The 24,225-nt window shown below is 48.6% G+C and overlaps 2 protein-coding genes across 2 annotated transcripts in view; one reads left to right on the top strand and one right to left on the bottom strand.

Annotated features, from left to right (window-relative positions):
* Window positions 1-24,225, top strand: part of TMEM14A (transmembrane protein 14A) — a 248,263-nt gene that overhangs the window by 91,517 nt on the left and 132,521 nt on the right. The window lies entirely within an intron of this gene.
* LOC142452902 (glutathione S-transferase A2-like) lies at window positions 11,992-22,522 on the bottom strand. Its single transcript, XM_075554063.1, has 6 exons — window positions 22,424-22,522; window positions 17,994-18,045; window positions 16,577-16,709; window positions 15,459-15,600; window positions 12,907-13,038; window positions 11,992-12,117 (listed from the first exon to the last, which is right to left on the bottom strand). The coding sequence occupies exons 1-6, from the start codon at window positions 22,508-22,510 to the stop codon at window positions 11,992-11,994; spliced, it is 672 nt and encodes a 223-aa protein (XP_075410178.1). The 5' UTR covers window positions 22,511-22,522.

Below are 24,225 nucleotides of genomic sequence, written 5' to 3'. Positions count from 1 at the left end.
CTTGGCACATGATATTGGTTCTGACTGGAAGCTTCTCCCTTCGCCTACATGCCTGTAGGGCTGGAACAAAACCCACATGAAAGTAAAAGATGGATACGCCTTGACTGCTGGCTACTGCCAGATAGGCTCGTGCCCTGGAATGATTAAAAGGGTTTTTTTAAACTGTGGAATGAACAGCAACAGGGCAGGTGGTGTCATGCTATTACGAGAAATGAGAACTTACCAGATAAACGGGTTGACAAGGACCGTCAGCAATGAATGGTAACGGGCTAGCAGTGACAGAGTTACAATAGCTGAAAAGTGGCCCTGCCTTATCACAAAAACAGCTACACTCAGGTGACCTGGTATAGTGACCCTGGAGTTCATTGTGGTGGGGTACTACATCCCCCACTCCCGTTCGTGACTTCTAAAATCGTTTAGCAGCTTACTTTGCCAAGAAAACAGTTTCTTCCTGACCTACTGGTTCATAGGAATGCTCAACAATGAATAGTTTTGCAGGCTTGATTTCCGTCTGTATGAACTTAAAGAGGCAGTGACACACACACAGGCAGTAATAGGATTATAAAAAGGGTCCGGTTGTTCCTGTTAGTAAAGAGGTAAGCCGTGGGGTCGTCACATCGTGATGGATGCCAAGACTGATGAGCCTCTACATCTTTGTCTTCACTCCATATTATCTGTTACTTGTTACGCTGTATTCGTGATCGTGCCAGATTTATTAGCTTAAAAACAACTACTTTCTCCAAGGGCTGTACACAAACCACCTTGGGACAAAAAAGAGTGTATTTAGACACCAGCAATTTTGTACTACTACTTCAGCCAGGGGAGCTAGCTGTTGATTTAGTAATTCTAGAGGAAGATGTGGGGTGCTGACATCTGCATTTATGGTTTCAGAGAGCAGGTGTACATGAGCGTCACCTTTCAGCAAGGCAGCAGTCCCCAAGCTGCAGACCCTGCGACACGGAACCCCAGGGAAAGGGGACCATGAGAGGCACTGCACACTCAGGGCGGGGGCTTACGGGGTTATGAGCTTGAGGCCTTCCTGACACATAGATCTGGGGTACTCATTGTACTAAGTCACAGGACAGGTGTCTTGCATTTCAGTTCCAGCTACGCAGTGCTTTAAATCAGTATTGCAGGCAAGTTAGTCTGGGTAAATTAGGGAAACAAATACACAGAAACTCATATGTATAAGAGACTGTTTTATGTAAAGGGTAAGTGCACAGCAAAACACATCTCCACAAGTGCTGTCCAAGCCCAAAAGTCCAACATTAGCACATGTGTCCGACACTAATCTACAAAGTCCTCCACAGACGCAATGATGCCGACTGCAGGAGGAGCACCGAGTCAGAGAACGTGTAAGCATCTCAGCTCTGGCAGAGGTCTCCACACGGCTGCTCCAGCACCCAGGGCTGCATTGGGGTAAGTCCATGTGGCTTCTCCTCAGGGATGTCTTACAGGAAGTGAGCCTTGCTAGCTGAAGCAGGGAACTGGCTAATGCAGCTGCACCCTGGTCCAACCATCAGAAAGCAAGAGCCTGGAGAACTAGAAAGGCGAGGATCACTGGGCCAGTTATCTCTCCGCCCTCAATTAATCCCACATGCGTTTATCGGTCAGGTTGGCACAATAAAACTGAACTCTCTCACCGGGTTTGGTTTTGTTTGGGAGGTAATGGGAGAGTGGGGGTGCAATGTCAAACAAATTGTTACTTAATTACATTGGAAAGGCAAGCAGGATGGTATTCTAGATGAGAATTTTCCTCTACAAGTTTTAAAAAGCAGGTGGCATTTCAAACAAAATGTTTCTTGTAGTCAGTTTGGGCCTTGACCCATTACAACTCTGGCAGAGGCTGCTCGGTGGGCGGCTGCACTGCTATTCCTATGTGGGAAGGGGGCAGGGCTTGCAAGTGCAAGCAGCTCTCTTTGCTATCTTTAGATAGGAAACCTTAGGGACAGAGTGCCCCTGACCGGGGCCCAGGAGACATCAGCGCTCTATATTGTGAGGTACAGAGCGAGAGGGGAAAGCGATAGGAAGCTCTAACGTAGGGGGCGGCAGTTATTGGGAGGAGCCACAGCAGGAGAAGCATGACGTGCAGGGACGGGTTCCCTGGAGTTTGGGGTGGAAGGGTTCATGGCCAGGACCAGCAACCCCAGTGGATGTGCTGGCTGGTTTGCCTCGTGTGCAGCGGGCCCGCGCTGCTTGACCCGCACCTGTGACGTCAGTAGTGGTGGTTACAATAACTTGCCAAGTCCTGTGCAGGAGACTACAGCGGCTCTTTTTCTGAATTCTTTATGAAAACAAAGTTGCCAGGCATAAAAGGGTGGCTGGGAGTGGTGTACGGTCAGGGGTGATGGTCTTTAACCTGGTGAGACCCAGGGCGGCCAGCTGTTGGGAGCAGAGCGCATTGTTCTGCTGATACCTCCGACAGACTAAGGACACGTGGGGGAGGTTTGCCAAACATAATTTAAAAGGGGAGAATCCATGTGCTACCGGGGGACACTTGTTTGTAAGGAGAGAAAAAGGTAATAATTCAGTGAAGGTCGCCTTGGTTTCTTAACACAACTTGACTAAAAAAAATTTTTTTTAACATTTTATTAGGGGCTCATACAACTCTTATCACAATCCATACATATACATACATCAATTGTATAAAGCACATCTGTACATTCTTTGCCCTAATCATTTTCAAAGCATTTGGTCGTCTCCACTTAAGCCCTTTGCATCAGTTCCTCCTTTTTTACCTCTCCCTCCCCGCTCCCCCATCCCCCATGAGCCCTTGATAATTTATACATTGTTATTTTGTAATATCTTGCCCTATCCGGAGTCTCCCTTCCCCCCTCTTCTCTGCCGTCCATCTCCCAGGGAGGAGGTCACATGTGGATCCTTGTAATCAGTTCCCCCATTCCAACCCACTCACCCTCCATTCTCCCAGCCTCGCCCCTCACACCCCTGGTCCTGAAGGTATCGTCCACCCTGGATTCCCTGTACCTCCAACCCTCATATGTACCAGTGTACAACCTCTGCCCTATCCAGCACTGCAAGGTAGAATTCGGATCATGGTAGTTGGGGGAGGAAGCATCCAGGATCTGGGGGAAAGCTGTGTTCTTCATTGGTACTACCTCGCACCCTAATTAACCCATCTCCTCTCCTAAACCACTCTATGAGGGGATCTCCATTGGCCGACACTTGGGCCTTGGGTCTGCACTCTGCACTTCCCCCTTTATTTAATATGGTATATATATATGTGTATACACACACACATATACATATATATATACACATACACACACACATATATTTTTTTTTGCATGATGCCTTATACCTGGTCCTTTGGCACCTCATGATAGCACTGGCCGTTGTGCTTCTTACATGTGGGCTTTTTTGCTTCTGACCTAGATGGCCTAGTCCTGGAATTTTTAATGACAGTTGGGGGTAGACAGAATTACTGAGAAAGGATTCTTCCAGGCTGACCAGAGCTGCGATTTGAGGGACCCAGCTCTTTAAGTTTGATAAGAACTAGGTCTCAAGGAAGGCTAAAGTTGGCCAGTTCCCCCTTGGATCTGGGTAAGCGCATTTTGACAAATATATCTTGGCATTGGGCTACATGAATGGCATTTTGCTTTGGTAAGGACACTGGCATTTAGAACCGGCTCTGGTAGGAAGAAAGGGTGCCCATATTGCACTGTATGGGGCTTAAACCTGGGGGTGCCACGAGGCGATTCTGAGACGTCACAGAGGTACTGACAGTACATGTTTTCCAGTTCATTTGAGTTTCTTGTGTTTCCCAAGGGCTAGGTTTTGGTTTTATTTTTAGATTCTATGTTTTATTTTATTTATTTATTTTTTACATTTTATTAGGGGCTCATACAACTCTTATTACAATCCACACATATACATACATCAAATGTATAAAGCACATCCGTACATTCTTTGCCCTAATCGTATTCAAAGCATTTGCTCTCCACTTAAGGAGGGCTAGTTTTTAATGCTCATTCTTTTTTTTTTTTTTTACTTGCCCCAAGGATTGCAGTCTCCAAGCCCAGTGGAGATAATAAATTAATTTTAAGTGCCAAGCGACTCCTTGGTATCCAAGGGAATTCAGAGACAGTAAACAGCACCACCAAAAATAAAAGACTGCCTACCTGCCACAGCCGGCACACCTGGAGTTTCCGAGCAGTTCAGGCAGTCCTTTGCTGCTGGGCCAGCCTGCTGGACTGCTTCAGTCTTTGGTTAGCATTAACCGGCTTGCCAGCGCACGGCTCTTCTCTTGGGTCTTCCCCATAGGATGGAGTGCCGCCGTGGCCAGTTTGTTTCTAATAATAGCATGGCCTGTCTGGAAGCTCATTTCTGTTCGGGCACTTCTTTGCCCAGTGTCATAAATGCCAACACACATAGCACGTTGCACCCTGTGTCTCAGAACCAGGGGGGCAGTGGATGGGTGCTGATGAGCTGCGGCGGCCAGGGCGTGTGCGCATGCCTAGCTCCTCTCCTTGTTTTACGTTCCTCTGACCCGAGCCTCTTGTTGACTGTTTTTATTAGAAAAGGTTGCATTTGGCTTAATAACCATCTGGTCTACCGCAGTGTCTTCGGGCTCTTGCACTGACGCCTGGGTTTTCTGAATGTCTGATGTAGCCTGTGAGAAATTTGTCTTTTAAATGGGCTGCCCTGTGTATGAGTTTACGTCTCACATAGTGTGCTCATGCAGGCGTCTTCTCAGTCATTTCAAGATGCTGACAATTCTTTTCTTAGGCTCCTAGCCAATTGTTGCTACCTTAGAAGAATTGATGGCCTTGTGCCGGCCTGATTTTATTCGTTTGGACAAATCCTAGAAAATGTTTCTGGCCCACTCGTTCATGGGATTATTGCGATTTCAGGTGGGGTCAGCGTGGGACCCAGCTGATTCTCCTACTGGACACTCACTTTCCTCACGTGCAGGTCATCTGCAATGACACTTCCAGCTTTTCTTAGTACTCGCTCTTTCTCAAAACCTGTCCTAGTCTCTCCTAGAATTATTACTGGGTTCTTCTAAGCCAAATTCCAAGCCAGGGTGGGGTCCTGGGAGATATCTATTACAAGTTTAGATTATTTGAATAGGCGCCTTTTTTGCTTTTAAGATGATTGAGCTCAATTTGGTGGGAAGTCTTATGACTCGATTAACAACGAATACATTCAACTACCTTTACCAAACTTTTATAGGCACAACACGTACCAGTGCCTTTTTTTTTTTAAGTTGAACTTTACCTTATCTACTTTGCAATTTTCCCCCAAAACTGCTTGTACCAGCATGTGGGTTTTCCAAAAGCTGCAGTGTACAAAAGCAGAATATTGTGCAATTAGGCTGACATTGGCTCAAGTTTGGGCACATCCTGTCGTCTACTATTCTTATTGCTGACCCAGACTCAATTTAACTTCCCGATCACAAAGGAAGACCACTGGAGGGTCCCTATTCTTTCTCGGCTTTAACAGGTTTAACACTAGAGGGCAGTGTAGTTCAGCAAGGGGCGGAGCTCCAGACACCAGGCATAGGATGCATTTGGAACACAGCTCTTTACTGTCTTTCCAGAGCAAAAATGCCTGAACAAAGGGGACTTCCACCTCCTTCCCAGCCGTTGGCAGAACAGCTCTCACTGTATCAGAGTAGCTCCGGAGAGGGTGCTGTGCTTCCAGCGGCATTTCCTCTTCCTCAGACTGCAGAAGAACACGCATTTCCGCTGTGTCTAGTGTCTGGGGGGTCACATTTAGAGCAGTTTGACAGGATGTGGTGTTTGGTTTTTGGTTTTTCTACACTACCCGGTCTCCACGTGGGAGAAGATCCTCAGAAACGGAATCAGGGAGAACAGGAGCCTGGGGCTTAGACACAGAACAGGCTTAGAGAGTCAAATTCAGCTTTCGGTTTTAGCCACAAAGGGGGAGACTCTGCTAGGGCAAGCCTTTGATCAATGGATGCAAACTGAGCTGGAAGGCCTGGGTCTCCACTGAGGACAGCCCAGACCCCAGCGACTGGGGAGGGGTCAAAACTTCCCTCTGGAGGCCACCCAACTTTAAAGACGGGCCAATCACATTTACAGAGGGCACGTGGTTGCCCCAAGGCGAACATGACCTCATAATCAAGGACAGAGAGTAATGTTGAATGAGGCAGTGGGGCGAGTGCAGGGCAAGGAAGAGGCAGGACCCCTTTTTGGAGGAGGAGAGAGAGACAGGAGACTGACCTTTTGTTCCTCTGGCTGGGAGTCAAGGGACGTTCCCTGCAGGAGTGGATCTCCCAAGAAGGAGAGGAATTCACGGCATGAACAAACACTTGAGTCTGGGTCCCACTTGAAGTCGTTCAAGAGACTCGGAAAGCTCTACATGGGGCTGGGGAGAAGTACCAGTAAGGGAAGATCTTAGAGGAGGCACAGAGAGACCAGAAGGAGCGTGACACCAATACCCTGAGGGAGGCTGTTTGCAAAGGGGTCTGCGCTGCTCTTTCTGTGTTGTTTGAATAGGAGGGAATCATGGACTTTCCTCCTTGACTTGTTGGATAGAACAGAGATTTAAACAGCCTGTAATGAACAGTCCGCTTTCATTGTCGAGTCCCCTAAACTGCTGGGCGGAGTACTCTGTGTAGGCATTGGAGGTGGGGAATCTGGGGTTGCACCTGGGGGTTTAGGTGTAAGTGGGGACGGAAGCGAGGCACCCAGGGTTAAAGAGGGTAAAAAAGACAGGACAAAATAAAAGTCCGATTCGTGGAGGTGAATTCAGAGAAGGTCCCTCAGAAGGAAAGTTTTCAGAGGAGGGAGGAGCCCATTTCCATCAACTAGAGACGGGAATGTGGGTGAGTACCATGGAGGGTCACAGGACAGGAGAGAGAGGAACTGCTCATATCTAGGAAGTGACCGTGACTTACCCCACACCTAGGGACACTGGATAAAAGGGAGGAACAGGATCCTGTGTATGTAAGAGAGAACTAACAAGAGGTTTGGGTTTGGTTTTGACAAGAGACGATTGTCAGGGGCACTGGTTTATGAGACCAAGAGTGTAACAAAAAATAAAGGGCTTATACAAAACACAATGTAAAAGGAGGCAGCTGGCCCCAAAACCTAACATGAGCAAGTGTAAGATCTCCCTGGGGATAGAGTTACACCTCCATCCTTGTCTCCAGACGAGAAAGAATTCACGCCGAAGCCTGGCTCATGACTCAAGTGAGTTTAATGAGAGTTAGAAGAAGTTTCAGGTTTACGCGGCACCCATAGGATTCCTCCCGACCATGCAGCCTGGCAGAGACTGCTCGGCGTCACGCAAAGATCTCTCTGCCAAGCTATCCTCGAAAGACTGTCACAAGCTCTTTCTTAGGTTCTCCCCCCAGTTCCTCCTGTCTCCCCCGGCTCCTGCCTTTTCAAGGATTCCAGAGGGAGGCGTGGTGGATGACCCCAGATCAACCCCATTGGCTGGATTGAATTCACCTGGCCCAGGTGGGCCGATCCAGGTTTAATGCCCATTCCTGCCCACCGCAGGAAAACCTAGGACTTTGAGCATGTGCAGTGGCCGCCCTTTGTTCTTGTGCTTGGCTCTCTTGGCAATACGTCGATGGACATCCCATCCCTGCCTATCTGCCTAACATTTCCCCCTGAAGAGATATGGACCCAAATCTTTGGGGTACTAGATGACGATATCTCTAGCTACTTGCTGCTGGCAAAGGGGGTAAAGTGGGGTTTTGGGTCCATACCCTTCCTACTCTTTTAGAAGGGGTTGTCCATTTAGAGCCCAGGATAGATAAGGTCGAGGTGGGTTTAAGAGACAGTGGTCCTGGAGCTGGCACACTTGGTTTAGAGGCCTTGGGAACCTGTGAACTGGAAAACAAACAACAGGTGAACAGCTTAAGTGAGACATGGGTAAGATTGTAAGGTGGCAGTACCCTTGAAGTTAGGTTAGTGTCACAGAGTTTGGTCATTTTAAACACAGAAACGGAGGAAAGGTATTCACTGGCCTAAAGGCTGTGAGGGATTTGAATTAGAATCAACTGGGTAGGCCTTATCTGTCCTGGGGTGGTGAAGAAATATCATCCTAAGACTGTCCAATGGCTCACAGGAGTATTTGTCTGCTCCCACGGTTGCTGTGGGGGAATCTGAGGCTCCTCCACTGTGAGGAGCAATTGGAAGCTGTAGAGGGACCAGGATGGGGCCCGATGATTATGCAGGTGTGCAGGTTCGACAGCAGTTCTCAGCCTAGGAGAGGAGCTGGACATTGAAGTATCACTAAGAAGCTATGAGAAAAATAGAAGTTATTGCAAAGACATCTGAGAGGCTCAGTAAAATGTTAAACTACAGGTTTTCCTGACACTTTCAGGATGGAGCAGGTGTGGGGTGCCAGGGGTCCAGGGAAGGAAATAAGGACAGAGGTGGCTTCAGTATTAAAAGGAAGTTTACTGACCTTCCTGCCACACCGATGCTCACCTTAGGTTTCAGACCAGTAACAGTTAACTCTTGCTGCTGGGCCGTCCAGACCGGGCGCCTTCAATCCTGCTCCTCCGTTGCCAGCTGCCAGCTGGCCTGTGGGTGCCTTCCTTCCAGGTTTTGGGCCTTAGGACAGAGGCCAGCTCAGTGGCCTGTCTGCTCACAATGAACACATAGTATCTGAGGAGGCTCGTTCCGGTCAGGGTAGTTCCTAGCCCAATAACCCGGTCGCTGGCAATGTAGCATTTGGTACCTGGTACAAAAGTCTGGGAAACCTGGGAGGCATTCGACGGGCATCTGCTATTGAGTGCAGCCAATACCTGGGCATGCCTAATGTCCTTTCTTTCCTCCTTCTCCCTGGCTTGAGCCTCCCTTTCCTGCTCGCTATTGTAAAAAGCTTTATTGGCACAAGCCACCATCTACTCCAAGGTAGCTCCTTCACTGGCCGTTGCACTAGTTTTTAGACTTTCTTGCGAATGTCCTGTGCATCCTGTGTGAGGAAGTTGTCCTTGAGCAGGACTTGCCCCTCATAGGAATCAATGTCTCCAGCACTATGATTCTTTAGGGCTTCCTTTAGCCTCTCTAAGAAGCTTACAGGAGACTCGGTAGGTCCCTGGTGAATCGCTGTCACCTTGGCATAATTAATGGCTTTTTGCCTGCCTGACTTTAGTCTGCCCGTGATGCACATCAGGAAATGTTTCCATGCCCACTTGTGCTGAGCCTCACTATGACTCCAAGCAGGATCTGTTAAAGGTACAGCAGTTTCCCCAACAGGACACCTTTCATTTACCACATGTAACTCCTCTGCAAACTTCCTAGCACCTTTGAGCACACACTCTTTCTCAAACTCCGTCATGGTCTGTCCCAGTATGACCACTACATCTTTCCAGGTTAAATCACAGGCTGGAGTGAGGTGCTGGAAGTGTTCTATGTGGTGTTCGGGTTTGTTAGGGTAACTGCCCAAGTCACTTGTAATTTGCTTGAGTTCAATTAGAGCAAAAGGCTTGTAAATTGCTTGGGGACCGAGCTCCCCTGCTGCCTCCACTACAGGGAGAATACTCTGGGCTGCTTCAGGGTTGAGGCAATAGTTGCCCTCGAGTCTAGGGTCCCTCAGGGGGTCCTGGGGCACTGGGATTACAGATCCCTGTTCTTCCTTAAAAGGAAGAATGCTCTAATGTACGGCATCTCCCACCACTTTCCCAATTGAACAGCATGCATCCGAGGGGGCAATTCCTGGGTGTCGAGCTGGTCTCCCCATCTGGAAAGCAAATACATGAAGATTATCAAGAGCTCGATGCCTCAAGGTTAGATAATCACAGGTTTAGCACCCATGTCTGCAGTGTTGTGAATCTAGGGCCTTAGGCAGGTGCACCCGCCCAGGAGGAGTCGGAGACCATTGGTGATATTTTGGTCTGACCGATTTCCAAATCACAAGCTATGAGGGTCACTGTATGGCATGGCCCCACGGCCTTCAAAGATGCCTGCTGGCTGGAGAAGACTCTCAGTTCTCTGAAGGGAAGGGATGTCAATCAGGCAACTCGTGAACCCTTAAAGAATCAGAATTTCTGGCTGGAGCATGCTGGCGGTGGAGCTGCATTAAGAGCTGTCCCAGAAATTGCCAGAGGCAGCATCACTGGAAGGCAAAAGCCAACAGTTACTCTGGCTTGGCTTCCGAACACCTTTGGCCTAGGCCTGGGCCACAGAAAATCAACCGGAATTAAATACCAAACCCACACAGGTAGAACACCAAAGCAGCTTGTTTGGAAGAGCAAAGGAAGCTAATAGGGAATGGGGGTGGGGCGAAGGGGATCATTTGGCTCCAGGACTAAAGAAGGGGCTAGCTCCTGGGACCAGAGGAGGGGCTAGCTACCCAGGCACCGCCCCCACGCCCCCCACCCCCAGCAGTTGGAGCGGTGGGCGCCATCTTGGCAGGGTCACGTGCTCCGTTGACCCGTAACAAAAATGGCGGACACCAGGTGACACTATGCTGCCAGGGCGCGGCGACTCACATGGTGCGGAAAATGGGTGCTGCCACTTGCGGCCTAGAGAGAAGCCAGCATTGGGCAATTGAGATGCAAAGAGGTTTGGGGAATGACCTTCAGGCCACAGCGTCCCAGCTTCCTCCCAGGAATCCAGCCTGGGGAATTCATGCAAACTCCAAAGAAGGTGAGCACAGAGCGACAGACGTAAAATCCCGAACACCAAAAGGATGAGAGGGGCACGGGAATACATTACTACTGTCTTCATGGGTCGCCTCGGGGAGCCATCCATCTGTTGCTGAAGCAGTTCAGCCTGACTCCTTCCAAGTTACGCGCCATCTCCCAGGGGGTGGTGAGGTGAAAAGAGTCCAGAGAATGCCGAAACCAGTGAGACCAAGATGGGAGGGAGGGGATTCCTTGTAGCTCGCTCTTTAACTTGTATATCCAACACGGAACCAGTTAATGGAAGATCTCTCTGGGGATAGAGTTACACCTAGGTCCTTGGCTCCACATGATAAAGAATTCACACCGAAGCCTGGCTCATGATCCAAGTGAGCTTAATGTGAGTTGGAAGAAGTTTCAGGTTTTACCCGACACCCATAGGATTCCTCATGACCATGCATCCTGGCAGTGACTGCTCGGCGTCACGCAAAGATCTCTCTCCCAATTTTTCCTCCAAAGACTGTCTCAAGTTCTTGCTCATGTTCTCTCCTCAGTTCCTCCTCTCTCCCACTGACTCCTGACTTTTCAAGGATTCCAGGGGGAGGCATGGTGGATGACCCCAGATCAACCCCATTGGCTGGATTGAATTCACCTGGCCCGGGTGGTCCGGTCCATGCTTAATGCCCACCCGTGTCCACAGTTGGTAAACCTAGGCTTGTCAGCATGTGCAGCGCGTTACCCTTTGTTCTCGTGCTTGGCTCTCTTGGGCGTGCATCAATGGACATCCCATCCCTGCCTATCTGCCTAACAGAAGCCCCTCCCAGGTTGCGAAGCTATAAATCATCCCAGAAGCAGAATGCTTCATTTCTCTCCAAGGGAGTGGCTAATATGTTCAAACTTCTGCAGAGATAGTAGGATAATGAGCCTCCAGCTCAGCAGTTCCTGCCAATCTGGTTTCAACCATGGAGTCCCAGCGGCATAGGGGGGTTACATCCTGCTAGCCTCTAGGCCAGTGGTTCAAACCCAACAGCAAATGTCAAGGGGAAAAGATGAGGTTGTCTGTTCCAGGGAGGATCCACAGCCTAGTAGGAGCTGTTCTACTCTGTCCACAGGGCCCTATGGCACAACTGCAGTGGGTGGAATCACACAGTTAAATTCGGCAGCAAATCCCAAACAGAAATTCCCAAAAGAAATAAAAACATACAGTTACAGAGATATTGGACTATTGATTTTCAGATTATATTATAATCCAAAGAACAACTCATGCTAATTTATGTCCACAGCAGTTTTATTATTTAGCTGACCTAGAAAATTTGCAACTGTTTATTACTCTGACAGGAGCCAAAATGAAGGATTAGAAAGCGCTTCAACATTGATCAATTTCAGACTTGTGCTGCATGTTTTCAGCGTCCATGCCTGCGTTACTTTAACTTGAAAATCTTCCTGGCTTTTTCTAAACTTTCCTCATCAAGGGGCGGCTTCCTCTGGCTGCCAGGCTGCAGGAACTTCTTCACCATTGGGAAGCTGCTGACTCTGGCTTTCAGGGCCTGCAGGGGACAACAACACAGCCTCAGGGAAGAGCCAGAGGACCACCTTTAACCCTCCAAGACCCACCCCAATGTGTCCCTCCCTCTGCACCCAAATGAGAAGCAGACACCCAGAGAGAGAGAGCAAGATCAGAGGAAGGCAGCATTGTTTGATAGCACCCCCCCTGAAGGCTACGTTGTCCAAGACTTTCCTCATCTCCCAGTCTTCCCCATCTTCATTCTTAGAGACGTCGTGTACATTCACTGCACTTGCACAATACAAGGAATAATGTCTGTCTGCAGATGGCAACAACAATAAAGAGTCCAACCAACGGAAGGAATACACAGCAATGGAGTTATGAAGAAGCCAGATAAAATGAAAAAACTCTAACCCTTGGGGACAGGTGGAATTTATTTGGTCAGTGAGAGATAGGGACTGGAGAAGGGAGAACTGTCCAGGGAGGGACCCAACATCTGACTGATGGGCCAGAGCTCCGGCAGGAAATCAGCGGGAATGAGGCCTGCTCAGACAGACAGAGAGAGAGCAGGAAGTCCCACAGAGCAGTGCAACCAGAGGCAGCCATGGGAGAGAGGAATGGGCAGACAGATGCTGAGTCTTGGCTCTGTCTCAGGGTAAAATCCTCTTTGAGGGTACCCTGCCCTTCAGATGTCCTTGTCTGAACAAGGCTTTTTCATGCGTCAGAACCAGGACCTAGAAGCTGATTGTGGTGACATGAGGGCGAGTGAGGCCTGTGGCTCTGAGCATCGCCAGTGCATGGACCATCGCCTCCATGCCCAGAAATCAGTCACCTTCAGCAGAGGGAAGTTGGCGATCAGGCTGGAGTCCAGCTCTTCCACATAGTAGAGAAGTTCCACCAGGTGAATGTCAGCCCTGCTCAGCTTGTTGCCAACAAGGTAGTCCTGTCCGTGGCTCTTTAACACCTGGAACACGAGAGGACATCACACCAGGAGCTGCACACTCAGGAGGGGTTTCTCCTGACTCCCTGCAGCCCCTCTCCCATGCTCCTATTCCTTCTGGGGACTTTCAGACTCAGGGACAGAGAGGGTTTCAGCTGTTTTTCCTCACTCCTCAGCTGAAGGCCAGGCCAGAGTGTTCTCCTCCCTTCCCACATCATTGTGGCATTTCTCCCTCTCACTCCATCCCAGGCACCTCCCACAGGGACCAAGGCCAGCCCCTGCTTCACACGGGGTCTATGCATTTCTAGCCACTTTTAAATAATGCAGCCTCCACACTTCAGGTGAGTCTCTCTTTCCATTCTCTCTCTCTCTCTCTCTTTCTCTCTCTCTCTCTTTCCCCCATCATTTTCTCTCTCTCGCCTTCTTCCTGTTGCGCTTGATCCTACCTCTTCTTTCCCACTCAGACAGCGTCTCTTCAGAACCATGCTGTTTCAGAATCTACATTTCCAATGTGCTTCCTCACTTCCTAGTCTCTATCTTTCTCTGTTCTCAAATAAACTTCTGTCTACTTGAATTCATCTTCAAATTTTCCATCGTAAATTATTCCAAATAAAATATAAGGAAAAGAGGTAAAATACCCTTAAATATTCCAGTAAAATACTAAGGATAAAAAACACACGCATCATGTCAATACCTAAAGATGAGCCATTGTTTACCATATTGGCAACTCTGCTTTCAGACTGGATCGGCTTGGAGAATTTTGCAGACTTACCTCATACAAAGCTAAAATGTAAAAAGCTCATCCAGAATACACATGTTCATGGAGAGAGCTGTTGGAATTTCTAATCACAGTTGCCTTAATCTGCCATGTGCTGTAGAGCTTGCCTTCCGCGACTGTATCCTAGACTTTCAGCATCACAAGAGCCATGAAGGCCTTTTATCTTATTCTCATTTGTGACAGTTACGGATTGGTCTTCACTTAGCTGGGCTAGCTTTCTCAGTGGTTTGGCAATGCCCACCTATGAATCCCCAATGATGCGATCTCCTTACGTATAATAGAAAAGGACACTGTGGTAAAACTTGCTTGCCTTTTCTTGGGTCTGGATCCTGCATCCGTTTCACCAAACTTCAATTCTGAGAACATGAGCCAGTGGGCTGCCAGAATGCTTGGCAGTCTTAGGCACTGCCCTCAGCCTGCCAGCTTGTAGCCATATACCTCTGCAGCCAGATGCCCGTTATCTGACCTGCCAATCTTGGGTTCTTCAGCTCCAGCTCCTACTGGATTCATCTGACTCACCGACTTGGAACTTGCCTGCTTATACCTGTGAGCACTCCATTTCTTTTATCTAAACAAATGCACCGCCACTAAATCAATTCTGACTCATAGCGACCGTATAAGACAGGGTAGAATGGCCCTGGTGGTTTTCCAAGACTCTAACCCTTCACAGGAGTAGAAAGCCTCCTCTTTCTCCCAAGGAGCTGGCTGGTGACTTTGAAATGCTGACCTCACAGATTCGCCCAAAGCATAACAACCACATGCCCAGCGCTCCTTCTGTGATGTAAACCTCTTTCTAGGTATACACTCATATATATGTGTCACTGGTTTGGGGTCTCCAGAGAATCCAGCCTAAGACACTATTGAATCTCTCTTACTCTTGGAATAGGGCCCGAGCTACAAAGAATGAAGGAGCATTAGTTGAAAAAATGAACGGATGATCTGTAGGAGGACATGTTGATGTTATTTGTCCAATCCCTAACCCTTCTAAAGAAAGCTTCCTGAATAAATATTATGGAGGAGACCCTGGATGACTTGGAAGGAGTAGAGGCAAGGATGGCTAGACTTGATCTCAAGTACATTGGACTGCTTGTCAGGATATCATGCTTAGGAACATAGAGATAGAGAGGGGAAAGAAAAGCCCCTCGGCGAGATGGCTTGGCACAGTGGCTGCCACAATGGCCGCAAACCTAGCACCACTTGTGCGGATGGTACAAGGCGGGGCCCTGCTCAGTTTTGTGGAGCAGATGGTTGTTATGAGTTGAAACCAACTCGATGGCATCTAAGGACAACAACAGCTCAGACCGAAATCCTGTTCTGCACACTGTGGTCTGAACCCACTCATTGCTCCAAAGGCCAGCCCGACACACGACTATGAAATCCTGTCAATTAGAGAACTGTAGAAGAGCTCCTAGGAAATTGAAACATTTGGAAAAATTACACCTTGGCTGTATAACTGACAAAATTGTCTTCACAGTCAATTTTTATAACTTATCTTATAAAGACTAACATGCATTAAGGGTTTTTGTTTAGTATCAAGGGGAGATTTGTTGGAATGAAGGATAATGTGCCGGACATGCCCAGCCTCTGGTCTCATGCTGTCCGGTGGAGTCTGGGCTGCTGCCCTGTAGATCTGGGCTGCCCAAAGCACCACACGGATGGTACTCACCTTCTCGAAGGCAGGGAAATAACGGTTGAGAGTTCTCTCTTTGATCTGGGCAATCTTGGCCTCTTTTTCCCCTGGTGGAGTTATTGACAAAAGAAGGACCATCTCGCCCAGATCCGCCACCCCTTCTGAGTACATGTCAATGCTGCAAGACAAAACGGGGCCGCTGTCAGAGGTCTCCACCTGGGATTCCATCACTCAGAAGGTCTCCACCTGGGATTCCGTCACTCAGAAGTTCTCCACCTGGGATTCCGTCACTCAGAAGGAGCTTCTCCTTTACTGGGTGCTTTGGGGGCTAGTCATGGTTCTATCATTTTCACGTTCTGTTTTAACAATTGACATATTGTATGCATGTGTGTTCAATGCATATTGTCTAATGTGTGTTCAATACATGAGCAAAACCAGGTAACCGAGAACCCGGGTGACCTGTTGCAGGTCAAAGCTAAGGAAGAATTGGTAAAATCACTGCAAGTATCACCAGATTCTGTCCCTAAGCTTTCAAAAATTGTCCTACGAACACTTCTGTGATATATATGGAAATAGACCTGCCACCGACATCTTCTAAAGAGAGAGGTCACAAGGCTACCACCATGACAGGCATGTCCCCTCCCTCTTCTCACCAAACGACGTCAACCAGCCTCTGACTGGCAAGGTCCCTCCTCATCACTGGATCCGGGTGGGACTTGAGAACCAGCTCCTTGGATCCCTCCCTCCTCAGCCTTCTTCCCCAGACTCTCAGAACCTTAGTTCTTCTTCCCAGCAGCTGCTGATGTGCACACCCTGGAACCCTGAGATGTTACAGAATGATCTTGGCCTCTCTCTGCCTTCTACGTCCTCAGTATCTGCAAACCTCTGTTGCTGGGCTCTGCCCTAGCCACGAACTGAGTGAACCCTTACTTCTCCACCCCTCTTCTTCAATGGCCTCTGCTCTGCCGGACCTCCCTCAACATGCCTAAGGCCTAGCCTGCTGCTGAGCCAGGATTCCCTGCCAGGGGCCCTCTCAGCCCTGGGCGCCTGCCCTCCAGCCTCTCCTGCAGGCCCAGCATGCTCTGTGCAGCCCAGGTGGCGTCTACGTGGTCCCCGCGTTCTGTGCTGATTGGAGAAGAGGAAAGGAGGCGTACAGGGCTCTCTCCTTGATGTCCTTCCCATAGAGGTTGTATTTGGAGGCGATGTAGTTGAGGATGGCTCTGGTCTGCGCCAGCTTCAGCCCATCGATTTCCACCATGGGCACCTGCTGGAACATCAGGCTTCCATCTTTGAACGAAAGAAAAAAACAGGTGAGGTCGCAATGATGTGTGGATCGCGCTCTTTGAACATGAAACATTAAGTTTGTTGGTCTGACAGAAGCTGCAAACCCAAAGAAACCATGATGACCAGGTAACACATCAACTGAAACAACTCTGGGTTTTCAGCTTCACAATAACCTTCTTTTTTTCTGATCAAACTCCTCTTTAATTTTTATTCTCTAATTTTCTTTATCTAATTATTTTCTAGCCAGACATAAAGCTGACTCTGCTGCAAGTTACAAGCTTGAAGGATGCTGGGTGTGACTGCAGCAGGTTTGCCAGCCAGGGTCCATTTTAAATGGGAAACCCCCTAATCCTGCTCATGGTCTTTCTAGCAGGTGGTGTTCCTGGCAGGTAAGGACAGTGAGGGGGTCTCTGTGTAGGAAAATCTTCGGAGCTCCTTCCATCACACCAGGGGCAGGGTGCAAGTGCTGGGCAGGCTCTGTTTCCCTGGCCCCGAGATGATGTTCATTGCTCAGTTTCTCCCTCCTCTGGCCTCTCAACCTGTTCAACATGACCTCCTTTAGCCGAGCCTGCAATATCGCTAGGCTCTTACCAGTCTGGGAGTCCTGGTGATATGGTGGTGACCTCTGGGACTGCTTACCCCAAGGTTAGCGGTTTGAAACCAGAGCAGCTCTGCGGGAGAAAGATGAGACTTTGTTCTCCCCTAAAGAGCTACAGGCTCAAAAAAACAAAGTTATAACCTCAGCAATGCACAGGGGCAGTTCTCTCCTGTTTCAGAGGGTCTCTGTGAGTCAGCCTGGGCTCAATGGAAGTGAGTGCAATCTGTTGCTTTTTACCACCTTGTCACAGGCCATAAGGATGGAGAAAAGAAGGTCATTGCCACACCTCCGCTGCCTCCTTTCAGTCCGAAGCTCATGTCTGTGTATCTTTGGGAGCACGGCAGTGTGGGATCCTAAAGTATTTATGGCTTCTTCATGGTGCACAGAAGCTTGTGAGAGCAAAGTGAGAAACTTCTCAGGGATGGGGAGGGCATGGGAGTGGGGGATGCGGGGAGGAGGTTGTGGGGCAAAGGCGGGCACAGAAGTGGTTTCTGGGGCAAAGACTACTAGAAGTGTAGCCATCCTTATTCTGAGAGAGCTGTCCGACATGCCCTGGCAGACCCACACCTTACATTTCAGGCAATTCTCTCCCTCTCTCCCACCCCATAAAGGCACTGCCAGGCGTCAAAGCCTCCACATCAGCCTTCTGGGAAGGAACCTCCCCACGGAGTGTTGGAAAGTGCCCTTACCATTTCTCAGTTTGTCCAGGTCTTCAGCGGTTTCTATAAATTTCTCTTCAAACTGAAAAAACAGAGACAATTAGAAAAATAAAGGAAAAACATCCTGTTCCAACATTCAGCGGTGTGATAGAGCTTTCAAACTGATTTGGCGAAAGTAAAGTATGTGAATTTGCCAAGAGGAGTCTGATGGTGGCCCTGTGGATTCATTCGATCAGATTCACCAAGCAAAGGACCTGGGCGCAGCAGCTGGCTACTGCTTCCTGAAGTTCCCACACTTCCATCTTGTCCTTGACCTTAGGTGAGAATTGGGGAGGAGAATGCCCTTGGGGGGAAGAGCCTAGGGAGCTTATGTTTCTTCAGGAGGTTGAGCATCTTGGGACAGTTTCTCCAGGTCCCATGAGGATACGACTGTGTGTGTCTCCATCGTAGGGTACACCACTGGGCCAAACTCAAACCCAAACTCACCGCTATCAAGATAGGACTGGATAGGAGACCCTCTGAGTTCCTGAGACTGTAACTATTTATGGGAGTAGAAAGTTCCATCTTTCTCCCGAGGACTGGTTTCGAACTGCGGACCTTAGAGATGGCAGCCTGCTGTGTAAACATTCCACCAGAGCTCTTCCTCTCTGGACTGGGGGCCATTCAAATGTCTGCCACCAATTACAGTCTTGGCCATAATGTTGCTCGCCTTTTCCAGAGCAGCTTCCCTCAGGGCAAAATAGGTTCCCTTGGTTGTCAGGCTTCCATTCCTGCAATTCTCTATCTCCTCCCAGGGAACATGTAGGAGACGCAGAATTGCCCATAAACCGAGGGCCTTGTGCAGTTTCACCACTCCTGACCCAGACAGCTTGGTTTCTGATTTGTCTTCCTGGGTTTGCATCTCACCTTTTTCACTCTGTGACCTTTGCTCATTCGTGAACCTCTGCTGACCCCAGTGTCCTCATCTGAGTGTGAGTACGGGCTCGTTTTCGTCCTTCAGGTGTAGCATTTGCAAAGGTACTACCCAACCCCACAGGTCAGGCCAGGCACAGGCACCCCTTGTGTGGTCACAGTTTACAGAGGGCCTAGTTCAAAAACAGCCCGATGGGATTGTGGGTGGGCCTTAATCTGCGGTGGGGCTGTAGTAGGTGGGGGGGGGTGTTGTATGTGAAGTGGGTGGAGGCCAGCGGGAGTGAGTAATGGGGTTATGATGGGCACACTTGGGGCACGGAGGATCTGGGAGCTCTGAGCAGGCCACCGGGAAGTCCCCAGCCCTCCACTCTCTCCCTCCAAGGCTGGGACTTCAGGATGCTCTCAACCTGGCCCTCGGCTCCATCTTCCTGGGAGGAGCTCATTCTGTACGGGGTTCCCCACGGAGCCAACCTAACCATGGAACGCAAGGGAGGCTGTGCGCAAACAGGTTACTCATTTAGGAAGAGGAAATGACCAGAGGTCGCGCCACTTAGATTTTGTTGGCTTGTTTGGGCCTGTTGGCTCACAGCATTGAGGGAGGGAGTGGCCTGGTCCTGGAGAGGCGAAGATGGCAGATTAAAATGAGAGATCGGATCTCAATGATTAACACCTTGGCATCTGATGTCCCTTCCAAAACCCTTTGTGCTTGGTTTGTAGTAGCTGTTATTCGGGGTTTTCTTCCTCTACTTTCTTTCATGAGGGCTTATCTGTGTTGTCTGTCGTCTGTCATCGTTCGTAGTTCCCTTGGCTCTCTACTATATAATTTTCTGTTTTCAGTATATGAAGCCCAGGCAGTGACTGGAGTGAGGGTTCCTGTGGGGGTACCGCAGGGCAGGCAGGGGTACGGCAGGGGAGGCGGTGGTATGTCAGGGGAGGCAGGGGTACGGCAGGGGAGGCAGAGGTATGGCAGGGGAGGCAGGGGTACATCAGGGGAGGCGGGGGTACATCAGGAGAGGCGGGGGTACTGGAGGGGTACATCAGGGGAGGCGGGGGTACGTCAGGGGAGGCGGGGGTACATCAGGAGAGGCGGGGGTACGGCAGGGGAGGCGGGGGTACATCAGGAGAGGTGGGGGTACGGCAGGGGAGGCAGGGGTACGGCAGAGGAGGCAGGGGTATGTCAGGGGAGGAGTAGGTTCAGCAGGGGAAGCGGGGGTCCCTATGGAATCTGATATCACGGAGCACAAGGAGGAAGAAATGCTTTGAAATTGATTGTGGTACTGATTATACAATACTGCTTCATATGATTGAACTTTGAGATGATGTCTGCATTAGCTCCTAATGAAATCATTTGTGGGCAGTGGCGCAGGTGAGGTCTATTGGGGAGCAAACAATGAATGCGGGAGGGGGAAGGATCTTTAGAATGGATTGCATTGATGTATATACACTCTTTTTAAAAGTGGTATCGCTATGGAAAAGTATGCCTTGTGAATATTTTATCAAGAAAACTACTACCGTGGGTGAAAGAGGAAGAGTTTTGGTTTGGGGCCCCTGAGTTTATGTTCAGGGAGGAGAGGAATTTGGAAAAGGCACTCCAACATGATAGTGCAACCCCAACAGTCTGATCGATGGCACTGTATTACACATGTAGAAGTTGCTGAATTGGAGAACTTTTTGTTTTGCATACCTTGCCACAATATAAAAAATAATAATAATTACATGAGTTTTTAAAAACAGGTAAGAAGGGAAGTATAAAAGTATTTGGATTATCATTTTAGAGGATAATTGGCCTTTTAGGCATAAAAACTAAAGCTTTTACCAAAAAATGATTTGGAATAGTTAATAAATTAATTTAAAAGATTTACAGTTTCAGAAGCACTGTAGGGTGTGGGTTTTTGGGGTAACTACAATTACTGACTCCCTCACCTTCACAGTTGTGATTTATATTGTAAGCTTAATTGCGGTCATTTTCTTTTGTTGCATAGTTATATCTTGGAGATTTTTAGTATAGCTACAGATATAACGATCCTCCCAGTGTCTATAATCCAACCATTGAAGCCATCACTTGTCCCCATAACTTCCATAATTATCCACTCAAGTAAATATCATCATCTATACCTCTGCTGCTCTCCCTCCATAGTAATCATTTCATGTAAAACTTTGTCCTTCATTATACAGCTCTAGAACATGGAACTACTTTAAAAATAACCTCCATTCATTACCACACCTGAAAATTCACCACGGTAATTCTTTAATAACATCTATGGTCCTGTGTCTGTTTGCTGCATACACGCCAAACTATTTTTCCAGTATGTTTAACAAGGAGCACCCTGCTGAGCTGGTGGTGATGGACACTGTTTCCTTCATTGCCAGGCGCCCTGAAGCAGGGATTTAACATGTTACTTAGTTACACCTCTGTCTTCTTTTCGGTAATTGGTAACAGGTGGTTCAATCAAGTTTATCCAGGAAAAATTTACATGGAAGATAATCCTTTTCAGGACCGGGTGCCATGAAGTTTCACAATAGGTAAGCACTCATTCAACTGTATCACAGAAATCAAGGCACAGAACTTTGCTTTCTCCCCGATAAATTCTCTCATACACCTTCATAGTCAATCCTCCCTACCAACAGTACTGCTATTGAGCCCATTCTGACTCACACTGATGCTAAAGGGGCGACTAGAGCTGCTCCTTAGCATTTGTAAAGCAGTAAATCTTCCCAGGCACAGAGACCCACCTTTCTCCCAGGACATAGCTGGGAGGTAGGTTTGAACCACTGGCCTTGTGGTTAGCAGCTCAACATGTGTAACCAGCAGGACTCCTTTACCTCTCTCTGGCAACCACAAATAGGCTACTCATCTAGATTTCCCTTGGTAGAGTTAATAAATGGAGATTTAAAGTGGAATGATACTCATCTGTATCTGGCCTTTATAATTCAACCCGATTCTGAGATCCATCCAGGTGAATGCTGCCTGGATCCGCAACACATTGCTTTACTTTCCAGGAGCCCTTCTGGATTCAGATCATGTCATCTGCAAATAGGGATGCGGATGCTTCTTCACTTCCCATCTGGAAGCCTTTTATGTCCCTTTCTTGCTGAATTTCCCTGGACAGAGGCTCTAATACAATGTGAACGGATGTGGCGAGACCGAGGGCACCTTCCTGTTCCGTGCTTGATCTTACAGGGGTGAGGCTGGTGGGGGCAGTCTTTTCTCACTGAGAGTGAGAGTAGTGGAGGGCAGGGGAGAGCAGCAGTGACCTTTAACTGCTTGAGGAAATTCCCTTCTTTACTAAGTTTCTGCAGAGTTATCTGGAAATGGTGTCTAATTTTGTTGGATGATTTACTTTCAGATGACCGTGTGCTTTTGCCCCTTGCATAACTTGTATCGTGTATTACATGGATTACCTTCGATTGCCAGTATCATGATCTGTTTATTGAAGGCACACACTACTGCCAGACCATCTAATATGGAAGTCTCCTGCCTTGTGTGAGAAAAGCACATTGGGACAGACACTATTAGAAGGACGTCCATAACCTGGCTCAGAACCTACCTCAACTCCAGCTGCGGCCAAGAGCCAGCGGGTGGATTCCATGCGGCCTCGTCCATTGAAGTAATGAAGCATGGGCTTTCCTGCCATGGTAGCAGAGATGTGGTTTTCTCTCAACCTGAATGAAAGAATGAGTGGATAAAGGAATAAGACAATGATGTACTTTAGGATGCACGTTTGAACAGCACCAACCACACAGAAGGTTGGAAATTGTGGCTTCTTCATGGCAGGTTGGAAGAGTCCCACCATGGTCTTCCTTGCCCCAATTCTCACTGATCCGTGGTCAGCAATATGAGATGCCTTCAAATCTTCTCATGTTTCCCTTTTAGACCCAGGTGCTAGTGCTCATGGTAGGAGGCTTTGATGGCAGAACCAATGTGAGAATCCTATTCCTGCTCCTGGCCCAGTGTTTTTGATACATTGGACATTCACTCCCCATTTGTCAACATGGTAACCTTCCAAAGACCTGACTGTTCTGTGACAATTGGTGTTACAAGAAAATAGAGGACGGCTGTGTCAGATGGCAAAAAGTAGAATCATGCCCTCATCGTGTAATGACCAGGGCACTGAGATTCACCGCCCAGGACATGGATTCGTGGCAAAGCTGAGCCAGAATCCAGTAGTGCTGTCGTTGAGCAAATCCATTCCTAGGGTAGGGGTAAAAGCAGGCCAACCTGGGGGATTTATTCAGAGCAAGAGAGAGAGAGAGAAAGACGGGGACATTTGCAAAGGGGCAGGCAGTTCAGAGCAACGGATGAGAAGGTCACAAAGCAGGTTTGCTTCGGTGCCCTTGGCAGCCTTGGGCTCAAAGAGTGGGCAGCTAATGTTTTTGGAAGATGATACAGTACCTGATTGTTGAAGATTATACAACAGGGTAGAAGGCCAGGCTACAGGGAATATGCAAAAATGGAGACTCCAGTCTTGGGAAAGAGAAGTTTTCAGGCTAAACCTCCACTATCGGTTACTTTGAAGTGGGTGACGTTCTTGGGAAACTACAAGGGGCTTTCCCAAGGGATCATGGAGCCTGGCGTGCCGAGGAACACTTAATGATAAGATATCCAGAAGTCTGGGAGCACTATGATAGTTTCGCGGGGCTTATTTCATTATTGACAAGAGTACAGCTCAATTTGGAATTGTCCCAGCCCACATAGGAGTCTATAGCTACTCATGTACACATCTGTGTCCCCACTAACGTGTGGGCTCATGGGGGACAGACCGGTGACACGTTCTCCCTCAGCATGGTAGGTGTGATGTGAGGGCACTGCCGGATACAGTCAGACTCCCCGACCGCTGTACCACTGCCTCGTTTGAACTTCGTTTAGGAGCAGGAGTATGTTAGAAACATCAAATAACACCGTGCAGCTGTGGTGCGATGATCAGACCCAATCCCCCACTATTGACACAAACCAGTGGAACTGTGCCATGAGCGACACGGGTTAGGACGGAGCCAGAGAGATGTGGAAAGAGCCTCATGAGCCGGGGACTGTTGAACCTGGCTGACGGAGAGGGTTAGGAAATACTGGAAAAAAGAGGTAAAGGCGTACTGGCTGAACTTGGAAAACTGCAATTCACGTGAAAGGGATGATTGTCCTTTCTGTTTGGTTATAAATCTAGCTTCTCTCACATTAGAAGATTAAAATCTCTACCTATCTTGACCGACCTACAAGTTTTTAGATCACCCTTCGCTATAAACCCCTCTTTCATCTTGGGGCAGAACGACACCTACAAAACCCTGCCTGGCCAGTGGCATCTCAACTGGACATTGTCACTGAGTGTTTCTTAGGAAACCAACCCCAAACCCAACC

The sequence above is a fragment of the Tenrec ecaudatus genome, chromosome 7, assembly GCF_050624435.1.
Source record: "Tenrec ecaudatus isolate mTenEca1 chromosome 7, mTenEca1.hap1, whole genome shotgun sequence".
NCBI lineage: Eukaryota > Metazoa > Chordata > Mammalia > Afrosoricida > Tenrecidae > Tenrec > Tenrec ecaudatus.
The sequence above is the reverse complement of the archived record's forward strand: the minus strand, read 5'-3'. Positions and strand labels throughout refer to the sequence as shown.

What these genes read in the sequence shown, in the direction of transcription:
- LOC142452902 (XM_075554063.1), bottom strand. Translation starts at nt 22,510, where the DNA reads ATGGCAGGAAAGCCCATGCTTCATTACTTCAATGGACGAGGCCGCATG. An exon ending in GACATCAAGGAGAGAGCCCT is followed by an intron (nt 15,601 to 16,576) that starts GTACGCCTCCTT and finishes TTTGTCTTGCAG; the next exon opens with CATTGACATGTACTCAGAAG. An exon ending in ATTTCCCTGCCTTCGAGAAG is followed by an intron (nt 13,039 to 15,458) that starts GTGAGTACCATC and finishes CTCGTGTTCCAG; the next exon opens with GTGTTAAAGAGCCACGGACA.